At 40.0% G+C, this 21353-nt stretch overlaps 1 protein-coding gene across 1 annotated transcript; it reads left to right on the top strand.

Moving 5' to 3' along the window:
* The first annotated feature begins 14645 nt into the window (after positions 1-14645).
* Positions 14646-15299, top strand: LOC145799846 (uncharacterized). The gene has a single exon (XM_082889476.1). The coding sequence runs from the start codon at positions 14646-14648 to the stop codon at positions 15297-15299; it is 654 nt and encodes a 217-aa protein (XP_082745602.1).
* Positions 15300-21353: the final 6054 nt, after the last annotated feature.

Consider the following 21353-nt stretch of genomic DNA (forward strand, 5'->3'; position numbering starts at 1 on the left):
CTATGGCTTTTCGATATACAACTAAGCCGAATGGTCAAACGGGTACCTCAGCAAGACTACGTAATATACCTCTCACACCTAACATCAAGAAATGAAAGGAGGATCAAACAGTACAACGACAGTCCAGATCCATGGGTTGTGTTCCCATCATGATAGAGCCCACGACCGGTCAGCCTTTTGGCAAGTTTTTAGGCAAGCCTCCGGCAAACCGTCCAGGAATAGTAGATGGCAAACACAATGACTTAAGCGCACCAATGCAAATGCAATGCAAAGAAACATATAAGTGTAGATAAAATTGCACATCATGAAGTTCAAGTCAAGTTCTCTAAATTTCCCATGCAGAGTCGCCAGAAACTGTAACTTGAATTTTCGGGCACCCTTTCGGAAGACGATAAGCCCTATAGTATCGGACTCCAGCAGTTCTGAATCTGATCTCACAAGTGCAATGTGAAATAGATAAATACCAAAGAGTCCAAATCCTGCAAATCTTTTGTAAAATCGATTTTGAATCAAAATGCCAAAAATGGACTGCTTTGCCAAATATAGAGTCGCCACCTAAATATTTTTGGAAAATTTAGGAAGCCCATGACTCATGCCAAAGGCCTTGCGTCTGTCATCACCAAGATTATCTCAGCTCGTAAACTTAGGTACAAGAGGGGAAGGCCATGAATTGAGCACTCCCGCTCGACCGATCAAAGATTGGCCTCTACTAATCATGATGTGATTCTTATTTACATTATATGCTCTTGTTCCGATTTATTAAGCTAACTTACTATGTGACGCGCACCCAAGTATAGACCAATTTGCAAGAATTGGAACGCTTGATTTTATGTTTGTTTTTGAAAAGAGTTTGTAAATGTGCCACGTGAAAAAGTGGGCTCAAATGTACGTTAATCAAACTATCCCAATTCAAGCAACTAGCCTTCATCCATAGGCATTCAAACAGTTTATCAGATAAGCACTTAGCCTCATGGTGAACATACTTTGATATGGAAAAAACCACATTCATGCAATATGCTAAAACAAATAAAAGCTTACCTAGTACTCCATGCCACAAAAAAAGAAGAAGAAAGAAGATAAAGTTAGAATAATGCATGGTCCTAGCTATGCAATATGACTAATGCAACGCATGCGATATGCAATCTAAATAGGCTCGGCTACTAATATGGCACATGAATCAATTTGATAGCATGCGGTCTAAGCACGTATTCAAATAATGTTTAACTAACAATGCAAGTTAGAATGATGTACCGAGCCTCGGTGCATGCAAAACAAGTGGATGCAAATCATGAGAGATGCTAAACGAAACATGATTCCCTAAACTAACCATCATAAGCAGTTAAAGAAAAGGGACAAAGACGTGGGGTTGGATGACATACACATTATTACAAGTTTGCGCCCTCACGTAGGAGGGTCCGAATAAACTAACCAACTAAGCTAATTAACTAGCTATTACAAATTGATATGAATAAGTTAGCTAAGCTACGCAACTAATTATTACAACAACAAATTAATGAACTATTCTAGCTAATTAACAATTACAACACAAAACAACTAGCAACTTCTAGCTATTACCAGTCCATAAGCGAACGAGCCTCGATAAGTAAGTGAAATGCTTATGCATGCACGAATTTCTACTTGAAAAGCCCACTATCCTGCTATCAGAATGCTTCTGTTGCACAGTAGAACATCTTTTCACATCAGACATTGCTCTGTTCTGCTTCAGAAAGTCATTGCTCAATTTGACAAAAGTGGCCAGCAGCCAGAATTGGTGGCCTCCCGGCCACAAATAGTAGCTTGCCGTCCAGAACTTGTGGCCTACTGGCCACAAAAGTTTGGTTCCTCCTGCTGCAACAGAGGCATAGAGAGCAAGAACAGGATATTCTCAAGGGTTGTTTGCACAACTTAACCCTCCTTATCATCAAAAAGGAGTGGTAAACTTGATTCACAAATCATCAATTGATGCAATTTCATTGCATGATGGCCTATGAACCAAAGCGTGTAAGTTCAATAAATGCAACAAGAAAAGACTCTCAAACCCCCTCCCTATCATGGATTGATCAAGGGAAGTAGTTGACATTGACTCTTGAACCGTTTACATCACTAACAAGTATGAAACGATTCAAGACTCAAGGGTTCAATTAACGTCGATTGAACCCTAACCAAGTTATTATCTTGCATCATTTTTAGTCCTCATTTTATTACTTCATTTTAATTATCAACCATTCCTTAGTAAATTAAGTCCAAAGGTGAGCTTTAAGTTCTCTAATGGAAAGAAGCATCAAACCAAGTGTTGTTTTAGGCATGAGAGAAGTGTCATGTCATTGGTAATGAACCCCTAAAGGGATTAAACCATTAAGCATAAGACCTCAATCTCATGCTTTTAAAAAGCTACTAGTTTGAACCAACTTTCAAAGCAAAGCAAAAGTCCAGAAAGGTGGGAGGCTGCAGAAGTGATTAAGGATTAAAACAAGTATGGAAATCCATAAACAAATGTTATTAACTCAAATAGGTTGGTGGCTAAAGCCTAAATCACCAACCTAGGAGGACTGTTACACTACAAAGTATGCAATACAAGGCTCAAATGCAATGAACACTTGAAAAGAGTACTAAAACAGTGCTAAATCAGTGCTAAAACATGTTGGAATTAAGATAAAAATAGCTAGAACAATAAGCTAAAACATCGAGCTATGTACGCTAGTAAACAAAGCATAAGGAGGGGAGGCTACCCCCTCCATTTTTGGACTTCAAAACAACATTTTAGCCACTAAAAAGGCTCTGAAAATTAGTGTTTAAAAGCTCCAAAAAAGGTAGTGTAAAGGTGGAAAACAGAAGGGTAAACTAAAGAAGCAAGGTGGAAAGAAAGGTGAACCATCCCTCTACCCTTTAAGGTCTTAAACTACAAGTTTTAGCCTAAAATTATAGAGTTTATATAGTCCAAAAATAGTAGAAAGAAAAAAACAGTAGGAAAAATAGCAAACAAAGCAAGGAAACAAACCAAGCTTTATATCTCTTGAAGAGGAGAACACTTCTAAGCAACAATTCAATACATACACACCCTTAAGAGCCAAAAGTAGGCTCAAAAGTACCTCAGCTCAAAGATGGCAAGGTTTGCTTTAGAGTGTATAGGCAAAGGTTCAATAACTAGCAAGAGAGAGAGAGAGAGAGAGAGAGAGAGAGAGAGAGAGAGAGAAAGAGAATTGTAGACAGAGGGAAAATATTTTGCTCCAAAATTTTCCAACCTTAAAGATGGAAGGGGAGGTCTCCTATATATAGAAAAACACCAAACTCTCTTAGAAATATCAATACATACGCGTGTAAGCAAGTGCATGCATCTGTGACAACAGCTGACACAACTAGCAAAAATATCTGCCAAAACACACTTGTGACTGGCAGGCCACTAGTTCTGGCTGACAGACCACACAAGTGGCCGATAGCCAAGATCAGTGGCCGGCAGGTCCCAAGGTTTTCAGGCTTGAAGAACTAGGGTTGTGGTCCAAAACAAGGCAAGAAGTATATAGGGTTTGAAGGCTCAAAGCTGTGGCATTCTGCTGAGGACTTCGAGCACTGGACAAACATATACACATTCACCATTGGGTGTGCAAGCGGTGACATCCGAGTCGTAAGGGCGGTCAAAAATGGGGTGTCTATAGTTGTATATAATCTTTTACGACATTTTATTGCATGCCATAAATCATTACACTTTTCACGGTATAATTTTGCATGCCGTAGAAAATTATTTTTAATATATATATATACACACACACATACACAAGAACATAACCTTGCATAGTCGTATGCACCTCCAAACAAAGCAATATGCACCTCCAAACAAAGGCAGTAGCTTATAAAGTGCGGCAACTTGTGAGCAAACCAAGGAGAAGCAACAACTATGAATTAAGAAAAAAAAAAAAAAAAACTAACATCCATACTTCAAATAACCTGCATACGAGCTTCCATCCTCAACTTCTATCATATCCAGCTCATAATAATCTCATAAACATACAAACCAAGAAAAGTATCCAAATCATATGATTCACTAATTTCCAAAATATAACTTTAAATATACAACTCCATCTACTAATCTATTGGGAAAAAAAAATTACAACCTGCATAAATAAAAGAACATAAACAAATCAAAGAATATATCGTTGGTATTTTACATGGTTCAAAAACTTATAGATCACAAGACCAAGTAAAATAAAAAGTTGCATCCTTCAAAGAAAACATGCATTGTTCCAGAAAATTTGAATGGGAAACAAAAAGAGTATAGAAGAAAAGAAAAGCAGATAGATGCATCAGATTCTTAAATACACAAAAAATGAATTTTGTCTTTTGTTTTATAACCAAAACTACATCCCAATAATCAACCTTTGGCACACTGATTCTAAGAGCTAGAAGAAGGAAGACTCCCACTCCCAGTCTAGCAATCCTATCCCAGAATTAAAGATATCACCAAAAAAACAAAAATACTTCATAAACGAATAGAAAATCAATATCTTCAACAACACACACACACACACACACACACACATATATATGCCCCAAAAGGCGATGGATTGAGTTAGGATCAAGGCAAAGAATAGTAGCAGATCCTGCAAATCGAACATCACACTGTTACACATCATACAAGCAATAGAGAGAGAAAGAGAACTATGGCAATTTGAAAGCAAACAAAACATTAATCAGAAAAAAATACCTAAAAGAGATGGATTGTGTATTGTTATATATAGAGAGAGACGAATCATTTTGAACCATCAAAGAGGCGATCCGAGTTAAAATGTATGGAAAAACATAGAGAGGGAGAGATTTGAGAGAGAGAATGAGAAGAAGATTGAAGAGCGTAACTGATATTTCAAATGAATATTACATCAGATGTTGCTATAATATGATAGTGTATGGTGTACTATACTCCATGATTTATATAAATATTACAGAATATAAACTAAAGATCCAAAATAATACTATTGCTAACTATTGTTATTCTATGTTAAAGTTTCTATGAATGCCAACTGGTTTATGGTGATTGAGGGTAATTACGAAAGTTACTGGAAATTATGGAAGTGACAAAGGCAATTGTGGTAGGATCCATTAAGAGCCTTAAGACTATTTTAAATCTTCTCCTAGCTTCTCATACTCTTTTTGATATACTTCCTCCTATTTAATAAAAGCAGTCATAAGTTGAAGAGGTGGTAGCAGAATTTATTCTAGGTTCTAGCTGCTAAGTTTCTGACTACAGCTTCCTCGTAGGGTTACAGAAAAGGATAAGGTATATTGAGCTAAAAAAGTAATATTATCCATACAACAAATATAGAGTTCTTCAAACCTCGTTCCAACTCCTTACAATGTTACAAATAAAGTGAAATATACAACCCAAGAACTATTTTGCTACTTGTAGGCTCATTTAGAAGGTGTAACTAAGTCAAGTAGCCTTATAGTTCTCCAAAATCCAATCAAGTAATTCAAACCATCAACGAATGTAATAGCAAGCTTCTCCAAATTGAAGATCAAGAAATTCCAAATCAAGTATAGAGCTCAGTGGTTAAGAATGAAGACCAAGAAATTCCAATATGCATCTATTTTATTAAGTTTCACATCATCTCTAATTTCACTTATGTTTAATTCTATGCTGAAATTCACAACAATGCTTCTTCATTAGCATGTCAAAAGTCTATTGACGCCTTGAAGATAGAGTAAAATTAAACTGCCCTATCAATCACTCTAAATAATAAGTAAAATTAAGAGATGGCTTCCTTAGTTTTCATACGTATTTTATAATGTATACGGGTGGCCCCCTTGGTCCCTCTTATAAAACTACATATTTCTTAGTTTTCAATTTCATAGGCTTTATCTGGTATCGAATGCTTATTTGCCTTCTCCATTGAAAAAAAAAAAAATATATATATATATCAAGGCAACCAATCACAGGTGAAATACAAACAATTTAAGTCAGTAATTAAATAATCAAGGGATGGAATATGAGAATTGAGTATTGTTCTTTTAGTCAAGAGAAAAAGTCAAGTTGCAATATTTCTTAAAATCATAAGCCTCCATTTAATTATGCTTAATGTGGGAATCTAGCCATTGAAGTCCAAAGAAGCACTCAGCCTATAGCATGACCCAAGAAGTTTCAGTAACTTCTGTTAAGCCCTTATCCAATGAAATTGTGGGTAGTGGATAAGTTCAAACCACTTAACCAACAAACAGACGTACATTGATGGTAATTTGTACCAAAGTGGCAACATAATGGCAGCATAGTAGTATCATGAAAAGTTCCTCAACGACACTAATTTGTAATGTTATCTATAATTAATAGGAAAAATAAAAGAATGAGAGATGAACGTGTACAAGTAATACTCATTGAGAAACTTGGTTCATTGGATCATCAGCCATCTACTGTAGCTGCTCATATTTATGCTCAAGAATTAAGAAAACTTCACAATTCATCAAACACTTGGCCTTTGAAAATTATGAGGTGGAAAAAAAAGTTAAGGTGGGTAGCACCTCAGTGAAATAAACAAAAATGGTTATTTGGTTAATAGAACTCTATTGAGAAGGGAACTAAAATTTGATAAAATGTTGTACACCTGTCTCATAAGAGAAACTTAGTAGAACTTAATTGCCTTGACAAAAAAAAAAAAAAAGAAAAAAAAAAAGAAAAAAAGAAGAAGCAAGAGTGGCATTATTTGGTTAGCAGAACTCAACTTAGAAGGAATCCAATGCCAAAAGATACTTAACCAGAAAGAAAAGTAAAAAGTTCCTAAAGACACCTTAAACAGATGTGCACCATTGTGTATCCATACCTAAACTGTAAAGGCATTAAAAGTAACAGTTCAAGAAGAAATAAATAAATAAATAAATAACTACAAAACCAAAGGTCATTTTTGTTGAATTTAGAATCAGACCAATTAATAACTGTAGACACCCCATTTTTGACCGCCTGCAAGACTTGGGCTCTTTATCCTGGGCACTCGATGGTGAAATTGTGCTGTGTGTGATTCGAAGTCTCAACGAAGGAACGTAAGCTCTCATTGTAGGACAATCCCAAACCCTTCATATTCATACTATTCTTACCCAGAAATTCATTTTTGAACATTGTGCTACCCTACATTGAGTTTAAAATAGTGGAACAGGGGAACACATTGGGAGCTGGCTGTACCACATTAGGAGCCGACCTGTGGGCATTGGGAGCCAGCCGGCTCTCTTTAGCAAGAAACATTGTTGTGGGTGAGAATGAGCCAGCTATCCATTTTTGAAGATATTTTCGACCTAGTTTTTCTCAAATTTTATAAATACGAGCATATATTTCAGTGTTAGAGGTTGGAAAAATTTCAAAGAAGAAAAACAATCCTTGAGAGCTCCTTCTTCTTGTGCAAGCTAACTTTGAGATATTTGATCATCCTTATACTATATCTATATACCATACACAACCTTGGAGCCATAACTTAGAACCGTGGTTGAGCTTTGTGAATCATAATTCAAGCTTGATAATGTGCTTAGACCAAGTTTGCTTCATAAGAAAGAGCTTACCTTCTTCAAGAGGTATAAGCTCACCACCTTTGTATTGCTTTCATTTTTGTCTTTCTTTGTCTATTTCTTGTGTTTTTGTATTGTTTTGATCCTATTTCAAGTGTTAGAACTTGGGTTTGAATGGCTACCAAAGGGCAGAAAGGGTTAACACCCTCTCTTGCACTTTACTTCATAGCTCACACCCTTGTTTTACACTCTTTTCTTTGCCTTTTAAACCGAATTTTAGAGTTTAATAAAGGCTAAAAAACATGGTTTGAGGTCTCAAAAATGGAGAGGTTAGCCACCTCTCCTTGCTTTTGTTCACTAGTCTTGCATTGTCTTGTTCTTTCCCACCTTTTTATGCTCTTTAACATGATTTTTAGCCACTGTTTTCGGGCTATTGTAATTTATTTAATTAGTATATACTTTGAATATCTAGCTTGTTGTATTGTAAGTCTTAATATCTAGCTTATTGTGTTGTGTTATACATGCTTTGATAGCTTTTCTTTGTTTAATTTTCATGTTGAAGAGTTTCATTCTAATAATTAATCCCGCAATCATTTCTGCAACCTCCCTCTTTTCTTCTCTTCTTTTGTTCGAGTGTCACTTCAACCGATCGATGGTTATTCAAGGCATGGGTAAGAGATCGATGCTCAATGGCTTAATCTCTACAGAGGTTCTTCGTCAAGGCAAAGGCTCTCTTCCATGCCAAGAATCACTTCTCGTTTGATATGTCTTCTTATTTAGTGGACTTAACCATCACTTTGGAAAAATTGATTAAAGAATGGCAATGACTAATAAAATTGGCTTAAAATGAACTAAATTGACATAAAGAAAATGTTTAAGAGTTGGTTGCATTCGGTCGAACGTTATGCTGGGTCCATCGTTCCGGGAATTGTCACATATCAATCCATGATATGTTGATGAGACTTGGGGCGTGTCTACTTCTCTCTTTGCGCCTTCATGATAAGAGGAAGGGGTGGTTTCCATTACATTTATTCAATTTTGTCCAAACATGTTCGAAATCATCAACCTATCAAATTGTGCTTGTTGGTGGTTTCAGACTCGAAATCATTTTTCTCTTGAGTTTCCCATGACAGAGAGGGGCAGAAGGGACAAACAAGGCCTAGAAAGGCTCTGTCTACACTGTTCTCACCTCAAAGCATAAAACAATTTTTGGCATAAAATTTAGCACCGGCCGGCACTTTTTTGGCCCAATCGGAGCTCATTTAGGGCCGGTCAGCTCCTAATGTTTGGCAAGCAGTGAGCTTTTGGCAAAAGCAGAGAGCAGTGGCTGAGGGTGAGGCAGAGCAATCTAGGCAGATAAAGCAGCTTCTGGACACTATGCATGAGATCATTGTGCCTCGTTGTTGCTTACATTTTGTAATTATTATTGTTGTAAATAATTATTATTGTTATAATTAGTTATTGTTGTAGTTATTATTGCTGTTTATTTGTAATTGCATAATTAGTTAACTTAGATTGCTAGTTTATTGCTCATTCAAATATCCTTGTTGTAATAAATTAGATAGGTATGTTAGTGTTCCTTGAATTCGTAATAAGTAATTAATTAATTTAGTTAATTAGTATTTATTCGAATTTGTAATAGTCAGCTATTAATTCGGACATTTGGACACTCATTCAAACCCTCTTACATGAGGCAAAATATGTAATAATGGTGTATGTCTTCCAACCCCATTTCTTTCTCCCTTTTATTTACTCGCTTATGATGGTAGCATAGAGCATCATATTTACTTAGCATTCCCATGTTCGCATACACTTGTTTCATGTACATTTGAGTTCGGCTCATCATACTAACGAATGTCAATTTCAATTTCATTGATTGAAAACGTGATTTATCACATGTCTTGAATTGGATCATATACCATGCTCATAGCCAAGCTTATAAAAATTGCATAAATGTGTGCGTTGCATTAGTCACATTGTATCATTTAGGAACATGCATATTTTCTAATCATTTTTCTTTATTTGGCTTGCCTTGGAGTACTAGGTGAGCACTTATTGTTTTAGCACACCGCATAAGTGTGATTGTTACTATGCCAAGCGTGCTACCATGAGGCTTAAGTGATATATTTGTTTGAATGCCAATGGATGAAGGCTAATTGCTAAAATTGGGATAAATTGATTAATGTACATACAAACTCAAAATTTTAAGTGACGAGTATCAAAAACAATTTGCAAACAAATATGAAATCAAATGTCCTAATTTTTACAAATTAGTCTATACTTGTGTGCGTCACATAGTAAAAGTAGCTAATACATCGAAACAAGAGAATATAATGTAAATAAAAATCACATCATGATTAGTAGAGGCCGATCTTTGATCGGGTGAGTGCGGTGCTCAATTCATGACCTTTCCCTCTCATACCTAAGTTCCCAAGCAGAGACACTTTGTTGATGATGGATAAAGTAGCCTTTGGCACAAGTCCTGGGTTTCCTAAATTTTTCAAAAAAAAAAATATTTAGGTGGCGACTCTGAAAATTTTTTGGCATTTTTTTATTCAAAATCGATTTTCCAAAAGAATTGTCGGATTTGGACTCTTTTGTGTTTTTCTATTTCACATTGCACTTGTGAAATTAGATTCAGAACCACTGGAGTCTGAACTGTAAAGCTAATCGTATCTGAAAGGAGCACGAAAGTGAGCTACAATAACTAGCTTTGATGATGAACTTCAAACAAATCCATCAATAAACACAACATATAAGCACATATTTATCCCGATCGATCATATTCAAACAGTTCAAAATTCATTTCCACAACAAAGAATCGATCATATGCTTCAAAACTCATCAGATCTATCATCACAAATCGATCAATCGAGACTAATACATACAAAAATATACACATTGTGGGGGCCGAATAATTATGTGTTGAGGAAGGCCAAAGAATTTGAAGACATCTGGCCTTAGTCGATTCGGCTACAATCTAAGGTAGAGTATGGTCAGCCATATGAAGAGATTTAGAGATCTAGCCGAAGACATTTGAATGTACATTCGGCCATATGAAGAGACGAATAGGAACTAGCACACAATCAAAAGGCCGAGTAAGCCGTCAAGTGTGAGATTAAAGGTGGGCCCGACCCGTAGGCCCAAAGGGGAATATAAAAAGAGAAACATCAACAAAAGAAAGGTATGTGAGAATAAATAAAATAACTTGAGATAGAAGTAAACCTAAGAACGTACTAACTTGACTGTCGGAGTGCTAATTCCGGCACCCTCGACCGAAGTGTTCATCCATTTTTTAGGTAGCAATCAGGGGATCAAGGATGTCTGATTGGATACTGGAGTATTTCCAAACCACTTCTCCATAATTGGCACCGTTTGTGGGAATACTCAAGCACATCCATGGTTGGCGTAACGGATGATCCTCCATTAGTCGCCGACGATATTACGCCAAGAGATGACATCATTCCAAGAAACATGCTTGGACCAGAGAATATCACCGCACAACGAGTCTTGAACTTCAACTCAATTGCCCAGACCTCACCCTCAACATCAGTGCAAGAGACAATGCAGACAATCGTGGATCAAGCAAAGAAAAATGAACAGCATCTGGAAAACATGATGGCTGAGAACGAGTGCCTGTGCCAGGAGTTGGCCCTGGAGCTAGCCAAATAATAGCAGGCCGCATGCCACGACCGGGGTCGACCTTCAGGAAAGAAGGATGATTGACGACGTCAACTTTGGAAACATGATAATGATAGTGATTCTGACTCACCATCCCCAGAACCTAGAAAGAAGGGATAAGTTGATATATCCAGCTCATCTAAAGGAAGTCCGTATGTATGACACAAGCGAGGGAGGAGAAGTGATGATTCAGATGAAGAAGACAAGCATGACCCTTTTGTGCGACGAATTACTAGGGCTGTGCTACCCAAGAAGTTCAAAGCACCGTAATTCACCCTGTATGATGGAAAATCAGATCCCATTGACCATATTTGTCATTATAAACAAGCGATGACACTGCATGCTGACGATGAAGCCCTCATGGGTCGAATGTTTCCGAGCAGTGTGGGACCGTTGGCCTACAAATGGTACTATAAACTGGAGCCGGCATCGATTAAAAATCAACTCCAAAAGTCCTTCAGGGCAAGATTCATCACCAATGAAATCCAGCTAAAGCAAGCCGATTCTCTCTGGGCAATGCTAATTAAACCAGAAGAAACCCTTCGTGAATATTCGACACATTATTGGGAATAATTTAACTTGGTAGACGATGCCTGCAATGACTCCATGGCCATCACCGTCTTTAAAATGGGTTTATATCCTGTTAGTCCCCTCCACAGTTCGTTGACCAGACGGCCCCCCAAAACAGTTCAGGCATTATTGAAGAAAGTTGAAGAATATTGTAAGGTGGGGGACAATGCCTTGCGAGTCAAAGCCGGACAGAAAGCCGTTAAGACGGCTCCGCCTGGAATCATTCAGCCGATAAGCGTCGTGCCATCAAGGACCCCCGAACCGCGAAATTGAGCTAAATGAGACAAAAAGGCGTGACTCGCGCCGATCAAGTGATCAGTGTTCACGCCAATCAAATGAACAATATTAGGTGGATAACAGGTGCACAAGACGCTCGAACAAAAAGTACACGAAGTTAGCAGAGCCGGTCAGCAAGATTTTGTCGAAAGTTCAGCATTTTTCATTCTTTAAATGGCCCTCCAAAATGATGGGACCTCTCGATACAAGAAGAAGGGACAAGCGGTGTGAGTACCACAAGGACCATGGTCATGACACCGACAGTTGTTATGCATTGAAGGACCACCTGGAGGAACTGGTACAAGACAGTCGGCTAGCACAACATGTCTAAAAGAATAATCCATCTAACATGTCAGCCCTACAGTCGGATTCACCTCCACTTGGTGTGATTCACATGATATACAGTCTGCCGTCGTCAACCGAGATACAGACAATTCAGTTGCAATCTAGCCTGCATAAGCCGATCACACCAGCAAAACGGGCCCATGAGATTGGAAGGATTAGTTTCGACGACATTAACTTGATTGGGGTAACTCTCCCCCACACTGATCCCCTCGTCATCGAGTTACGCATGAACAGATTCACCATTAAACGTGTTCTCATTGATCAGGGAAGCACTTTGGAAATAATGTACTACAAAACGTTTCTTAAACTCAGATTCATCGACTTGGATTTCTCGCCGGCTGATTACCCATTATTTGGCTTCAATGCTAACCCCGAGTATCCTTTGGACAAAATCACACTACCAGTTCGGCAGGCACCAGATCAGTAGACGTAGAATTTCTGGTTGTCAAACTTCCTTCACCATACAATCTCATCATGGGAAGAACTTGGTTGCATACCATGCAAACTGTGTTGAGCACCTACCACCAATTACTTCATTTTTCGATTGAGTATGGCATTGAACAAATTCGGGGTTCTCAGAAATCGGCACAGGCATGCTACCTTGTTATTGCTGCAAGGAGACCAAAGGAACTGGAAGTGAATTCGATTGAACTACCGGATTGGAGAGCCTCGAGGATATTGGAAAGATCCCCAGCAAAAAGGCAACTGAAGACCTGGATCGGGTCGAGATTGATGGGAGTCCTGACAAGTTCTTCATGATCGGCACTTTCTTGAATGAAGTTGATAGGCACGAGCTTGTATCCTTCTTAATCGGCAACCTTGACATGTTTGCGTGGGCACCATATGAGATGCTAGAGGTGGATCCATTTGTGGCCCAGCACCGCTTATAAACATTGATCCAAAATGTAATCCAATCATTCAGAAAAGTCGGCGGTCAGTCGCGGAGCACACTTCGGCCGTTATTGAAGAGGTTGACCGATTGTTGGAGGCCGGGGCAGTTCATGAAGTAACCTATCCTACATGGTCAACCAATACCGTGGTTGTAAAGAAGAAGAATAGATCTTGGCGTGTTTGTATGGACTTCACGGATTTAAACAAAGCTTGTCCCAAGGACTATTTTTTCCTTCCCAGAATAGACCAACTTGTAGATGCAATGGCACATCATCAACGCATGAGCTTCTTAGACACCTACAGAGGCTATCATCAAATTGCCATGCATCCAGAGGATCAAGAAAAGACTGCATTCTTTTCCTCGAGAGGAACCTATTGCTATAAGGTCATGCCTTTCGGGCTGAAAAATGCGGGGGCAACTTACCAGAGACTGGTTACTACCATGTTCAAGGAATAGCTCAGCTACACCATGGAAGTATACATCGACGACATGTTGGTCAAATCTACGGAAAAGCACGCCCACTTAGCTGACTTGGTAGATAGATTCGGCATTCTTCAAAAGTACAAAATGAAATTAAATGCCTCAAAGTGTGCGTTTGACATCGGAGCCGAAAAATTCCTAGGCTACATTGTGAGCCACCGCGGAATAGAGGCCAACCCGAGGTAGATAATAGCAATTCTAGAATTTGGCTCTCCTCAGTCGGTTAAAGAGGTTCAGAAGATGATGGGAATGGCCGCCGTGCTCAACAGATTTATCAGCCGTTTCACAGATCGCTGCCGATAATTCTTTTACACACTTCAACAAGGCAAAGCTTTTAAATGGACTCCCGAGTGCCAGGTTGCTTTGGACGGCTTGCAAGCTTATCTCTGATTAGTACCACTCCTGGCAACCCCCTTCGACAGGTGATCCGCTCATTTTGTATCTGGCCGAATTTGACCGGGCGGTCAGCGTCGTACTTTTAAGGGAGGAACTTGGGGAGCAGCGACCAGTTTACTATGTAAGCAAAGCAATGGCCGACGCCAAAACACGTTATCTACCAACGAAAAAGCTCATCCTTGCTCTCGGTATGGCTGCAAGAAAACTAATGCATTACTTTCAGGGGCATACCATCGGTGTACTAACGGACTATCCCCTTCGGTCGGTGCTCCATAGCACAGAAGCATCATGGCGCGTTTCGAAATAGGCTTTGGAACTCAGCTAGTATGATATCTAGTTTTTGCCTAGAAATGCCATCAAGGGGAAAGTACTCGCCGACTTTGTAGCCCAATTCATAGGATGCCTTGCCGACTTCAAGTCCAAACAAGTGCAACCTAAACCCAACTAGAGAATATATATTGGAGACATTTGGCAGTTGTACGATGACTGGTCATCCAACCAATGTGGCAGTGGGGCAGGCGTAGTAATCATGACCCTCGAAGGGGCAATAATCGAGCAAGCGGTTAAATTAGGCTTTGATGCATCAAATAATGAGGCTAAATATGAAGCATTGCTGACAGGCCTTCGGAACGCACCTCACCTCGGTGCGCGATGGTTACTTATTTTCTGTGACTCGAAACTAGTCATCAACCAGTTGAAAGGGAAGTATGCAGCTAAAAATGACCACATGACAACGATGAATTCCTTGCTCGCAAAATTTGACCACCATGAATTGAATCAAATAACCTGGGATCAGAACACGCATGCGGATGCCCTTGCTTGTCTAGCCTCTGCTATCAATTCAGAAATCAAACGGACAATTGTAGTAGGATTCATCCCTGAGCCGAGCATTACCTCTTCTAAACCAGTTCAGATTAATGTCATTGAACTAGGACCAAGTTGGATGGACCCTATCGTCGCATTCCTTTCCTCAAAACAACTCCCAATGGAAAAGAAGGAAGCCCACAAACTGCGAAATAAAGCCCTGAGAAACTACTTGGATCCACAAGGAAAGCTTTACAAAAAATCCCTCTTTGGGCCATACTTAGAATGTGTTCACCCAGATAAAGTTGAGGAACTCTTAACTAAAATACATGAAGGTAGCTGCAGTGCCCATTTTGGAGGACGCTTATTGGTCCATTGAGCCATAACACAGGGATATTATTGGCCGACCATGCGAAGAGATGTTGAGAATTATGTCAAGAAATGCGAACAGTGCCAGAAGTTTTCCCCTTTAACTCATCTGTTAGTCAAGGAATTAGAATCTATCACTAGTCCTTGGCCATTCGCTCAATGAGGACTCAATATTGTCAGACCACTACCATGAACTCCAGAAAACAAGCGATTCCTGATTGTCGCGACAAATTATTTTACAAAATGGGTTGAGGCAAAGGCCTTAACACATATTCAAGATATCAATGTTAAGCATTTTGTATGGAAAAACATCATAACACGATTCGGCATTCCAAGAGCAATCATCTCAGACAACGACACCCAATTTGATTGTGGCGTCTACCGAGAATTATGCAACACATATGGTATTCGGCCTTACTGTTCCTCGCCGACATATCCACAAAGCAATGGTTAGGCAGATGCCTCCAATAAAATCATCCTGGACGGCATCAAGAAAAGGTTGGAAAAAGCTAAAGGTAAATGGATCGAAGAGTTGCCCAGTGTGTTGTGGGCTCATCTCACTACTCCAAGATGGTCCACTGGGGAAATGGCATTCGCTTTGTGCTTTGGAACCCAGGCAATTATTCCCTTGGAGATTGGCCTACCTATAATGAAATCCAAGGCTTTTGACATGGGCCGTAATGACGTGATGTTGGCCTTAGACTTGACTCTGATTGAAGAACGCCGAGATCGTGCCCTTGCTTACATGATGCGATATCAGCAACATCTCGCTAAATCATATAATAAGCGTGTGCAGTTGCGTCATTATTTGCCTGGAGAATTGGTCCTCAAGAAAGTACTTCCTACTACTAAGAATCCGACAAATGGAAAATTAGGCCCCAACTAGGACGACCTTTATCATATTGATTCAATCGCTGGAACTGGGGCATATCGGCTCAAAGACATGGCTCGGAGAAGTTTGCCACGTCCCTGGAATTCCACACATTTGCACAAATTTTATCACTATGCCAACTTGTAAGGCACGCTAGTTTGTTTCAAATTTTTGCTGATGTTATGCATAGATCTTTCAATTTCCCAGGGCAGTGTCCTTTCTTATCACAATCTTGTTAATAATGGTTTAATAATGACTATTAGACTCCTAATTCGAAGCGCCCTTCATGGATATCATGATTGGCCAAGACAATAGGACTCCAAATTAGGAGCGCCCTGCATGGATGTAACGTTTGGGCTAAACAAGCCTCTGAATTTGGAGCGCCCTTCGTGGATTTCACTATTAGCCAAGACAATAAGACTCCGAATTCGGAGCGCCCTGCATGGATGTAACGTTTGGGCTAAACAAGCCTCTGAATTTGGAGCGCCCTTCGTGGATTTCACTATTGGCCACGACAATAAGACTCCGAATTCGGAGCGCCCTGGGTGGATGTAATGTTTGGGCCAAATAAGTCTCCGAATTCGGAGCGCCCTTCGTGGATATCATGATTGGCCAAGACAATAAGACTCGAATTCGGAGCACCTAGCGTGGATGTAATGTTTGGGCCGAATAAGCCTCATAGTTCGGAGCACCCTACGTGGATGTAACGTTTGGGCCGAATAAACCTCCAAATTTGGAGCGCCCTGCGTGGATATCATGATTAGCCAAGACAATAAGACTCCGAATTCGGAGCGTCCTGCATGGATGTAACATTTGGGCCGAATAAGCCTCCGAATTCGGAGCACCCTTCGTGGATATCACGATTGGCCAAGACAATAAGACTCTGAATTCAGAGCGCCCTCCATGGATGTCACATTTGGGCCGAATAATCCTCCGAATTCGGAGCACCCTTCGTGGATATCACGATAGGCCAAGACTCTGAATTCGGACCGCCCAACGCGGATGTAACGTTTGGGCCGAATAAGCCTCCGAATTCAGAGCGCCCTTCGTGGATATAATGATTGGCCAAGACAATAGGACTCCGAATTTGGAGCACCCTCCGTGGATGTCACGTTTAGGCCGAATAAGCCTCCGAATTTGAAGCGCCCTTCTTGGATATCACGATTGGTCAAGTAAATAAAACTCCAAATTCGGAGCACCCTGCGTGGATGTAAAGTTTGGGCCGAATAAGCCTCCGAATTTGGAGCACCCATAGTTCGAAAGCCCAAACGGCTGGGTAACCCTTTGAATTCGGAAGGACTAAATTTGACAATAGAATGGCATGGATCAATATATGATTGTCACAAGTAGATACAAACGTGAATCGAAATAATGAAGCAGATATTTATTTCATTAAATAAACACAAATACATGACTTTTGGATGAAATTTAAAAGTACAATAATGTATTTATATCTAATTCTATTCGACACTCTCTTCATCGTCGGATTTCTCAGTGTCGTAAGCCTCGAAGGGAAATTTGTAATTCTGATACAGAGGTGAAACCGAATTAATACCCGCGGCCTGCAGAGCCTTGAACCATCCATGCTTAAATCCACGATTTTTGCACCGACAGACATCCTCAACTAATTTTCCCTTTGTCTTGTCAATACAAAATTTTCGGCCATCATGAAAACCTTGTTCATAGGCCTTCATTCTTATTGTTTCTCTTGCGAACATGCTCGCCATATCTTGGTTGGCAATTGCATGACACTACAGGAAATCACACTTTTGCCGGCTAAAAATTTAGGCGGCAAAAGTAATTTGCGACTAATTTTTTTGGTCGCCACTTTGGTTGCCAATTGAGGGTCGGGAAAAGTAATTAGCGACTAAAAATTTTTTTAGCGGGAAAAAGTTATATTTGCCGACTAAATTTTTAGTCGCTGAATGTTACAGTACCGTGACTAAACGATTTTGTTGCTAAAACACTTTAGTCGCCAAAAGTGATGTTTTCCTAACTAAATATGTTAGTTGCCAATTGTCACATTCCCTGACCAAAAGTGTTAGTCGCCAAAAGTAATGTTTGCGCGACTAAAACTTTAGTCGACAATAGATCTATTCGTGACCAAACACTTTGGTTGCCAAAATTAATAATTTTACCGACTAATTATTTAGTTGCCAAATATGCCCTTTTGCCTACCAACATTTTGGTTGCCAAATATAGCCTTTCACCTACCAACATTTTGGTCGCCAAATGTAAATAGTGAAACACTGACTAATCATTTGGTCGCCAAAAGAGGAAAAACCATATCCAATTTTAGTCGCCAATTCAATTTTTTTTGTTCGTGGAGAAGTGGTTTTAGAAATACTCTTCAGATCTTGGGAGATGCTAGTGATCCTCAGCTAGTCACCTAAAAAGACACAAACACTCGGGTCGGGGGTGCCGAAATTAGCACTCCGACAGACAAGTAAGTTCCTATACTCAAAATAGCTTGTCTTCTAAGTTAAGCAGAAAGTGATTCTTACATACCTTTCTAAATCTGTGGTTCTTGTATTTATACTTGGTTTTTGGGCCTCGGGGCTTGAGCGTACTTTTATCTCATTCCCTTTTTATTTATTCTGAGCTACTGATCTCCGGCTATTCGGCCTTCCTAACGTATTCGGCTTCCTAGTCACGTAGTATGGAGCCGAATAATATCTGTTTTCTGGGGTACGCACCTGTAGCATGTCCGCGAGGGACCCCGCGCTACAGCTCGGACTCGATTTGTGTCACGGTTCTCAATCTGAACCAAAGAGTCCAAATCCGGAAAATCGTTTTGAGAAACAGATTTTTGAAAAGAAGTGCCAAACATGGACTGCTTTGCCAGATACAGAGTCGCCACCTAAATATTTTATTTTTGGGGAAATTTAGGAAACCCTGACTCGGTGCCAAAGGCCATGTGTCCGTCATCACCAAAGTTGCCTCGGCTCGGGAACTTGGGTACGATTGGGGAAGGTCAGCTATGAGCACCCCCTCTCGCCCGATCCGAAGATCGGCCTCTACTAACCGTGATATCCGTTTTTGAAAACGTTATGTGTTCTAAATCCAATTATTAGCCTAGAATTACTATGTTATGCGCGCAGCAAACAAGTATAGACCAAATCGTCTAAATTGGAACAAAACATTGCATGTTCATTTTGAAGATGGTTTGCTACCCGCAAGTAGGCTAAAATGCAGGTTTTGCCACCCTTAAGTGGGCTTTTAGAAAAGATGGTTTTGCCACTATCCAGTGGGCTTAAAACTCACAGTCTTAATGCATTATTCCAATTTTAGGTAATTTAACCTCCATCCACAGGCATTCAAGCAGTTATATCACATAAGCAGCTAGCCTCATGGTAATCATGCTGTTATGGCAACACTCACACGCATGCGGTATGGTAAAGCATATATGCTTACCTAGTACTCCGAGCCAAAACAGGAACTAGTTAGTAATCATATGCATGATCCTAGTTCATGTTAAGATGGCTAACGCAACACAGGCAAAATGCAGCTAGAATAGGCTCGGCTAATCTAAACATGGCATATAATGATGCTACAACTAACACGTATCCAACTTGGAATTGAAATACAATGCAGTTAGTATGATGCGCCGAGCCCGGTGCATGCAAGACAAATGTATGAATGCACGCATGCATAACATAAGGTATGCTATTTTAAACATGCCCTAGTCTACCATCATAAGCGGGTAAATAAAAGGGAAGAAAGACGTGGGGTTGGAAGACATACACACACTCACGCACACTTATTACACAATTGCCCTCACTCGGAGGATCCGAATAAATATTACAGTCCGAATAATAAACACATTAATTATTACAAAATTTCTAATTAATTAACAGAATGAATGCAAAAAGAAAGGTGGCCACAACCCCCGCCTCGGGATGCGCGAATGATGCATGCTCGAACCCGTCTTGCCCGGAAAGTCCGTACCATACCACTACTGCCACTGTTTACACTGCCTTGCTTCTCTGAAAAATGCCAACGTTCTGGGACAGGTTCCTTGCACACTGTAGAATACCATCGGCTGGAGGAAATGCCCACCGGCCATATATAATTTCCATCGGCTGCTGATGGAGATATCGGCCATTCACTAATGGCCGGTCGACACTGAATGCTGCCGATCGGCAGAAACTTCCTGCAGAAGACAGTTTTGACAGCAACAGAGGACAGACAGTATATGGCATGGGATTTCAGGCACATGTGAGCATGGTCATGTTCCCCATCATGCATTGAACTCAGGGAAGCATGGCCCTTGATCCTTGAGCCATCAATTGTGCATGATAGCCTAAGAGATCAAGCTTGCCATTTGATGTAAAAATGCATGCAATACACAAATGAGGACCAAGACCCTGTCATGTCGAAGTCAAGGGCCTCGGTGACCGAGAGTCAAGACGCATTACATCACTTATAGTATGAACGCTCCTTAACCCTCACACTTGGTGTGACACCCCAAACCAAGTAATGCAATGCATGTTATGCAAACATGACTCAAAGATACAACACGAGATTAAGATGCAAGGCATGCCAAATGCCATGCAACTACCATGGCAAGTATGCAATGCTAGGCATGCAAGATGCAAATGCAATGCAAACATGGACGATTTAAACAATAGGATCATCATGTTACAACACCTAATGAAGCAATCATGCAACAAACATGAGACAAGCATGCAATGGTGGACTTAAACCATAAAGGGGCAGACCTCAGTCCACCCCAAAACAGTTGTCAAAAGTGCCCAAAATGGTGGACAAACACTCATGCCAACACGCAAGCCAATGGACCTAAGGCTAAGGCACAAAAATGGGGGGCACTTTACTTCCACTAACATGACCATTCATGGCATGAATTAGACAAGCAAAAACAGAATCCTAGCATGCAAAAATGGACTCCAAAACCCACTGATATGGCAGCTTAAGTGGCTCCAATGAGATGCATGCACCAAAACTCATTTCTAAGCATAAAAGGGCACATCCTCAAAGCATGAAATAGGTCACATATGCAAACATACAAACATGATTTATGGACTGAAATACGATCCTAAATGATGCCAAATCATGAGGATGGTCTAAGCTACGCATGCTAGAGGCCAATATACTCAAGGCTTACAAGCCAAAACACAAAGAGATGATACCAAACATGGAAAGCATGACTGAAACAGATGGCCAACAGGCCTT

Source organism: Camellia sinensis, chromosome 9 (genome assembly GCF_055761805.1).
Source record: "Camellia sinensis isolate YWXY chromosome 9, ASM5576180v1, whole genome shotgun sequence".
Lineage (NCBI taxonomy): Eukaryota > Viridiplantae > Streptophyta > Magnoliopsida > Ericales > Theaceae > Camellia > Camellia sinensis.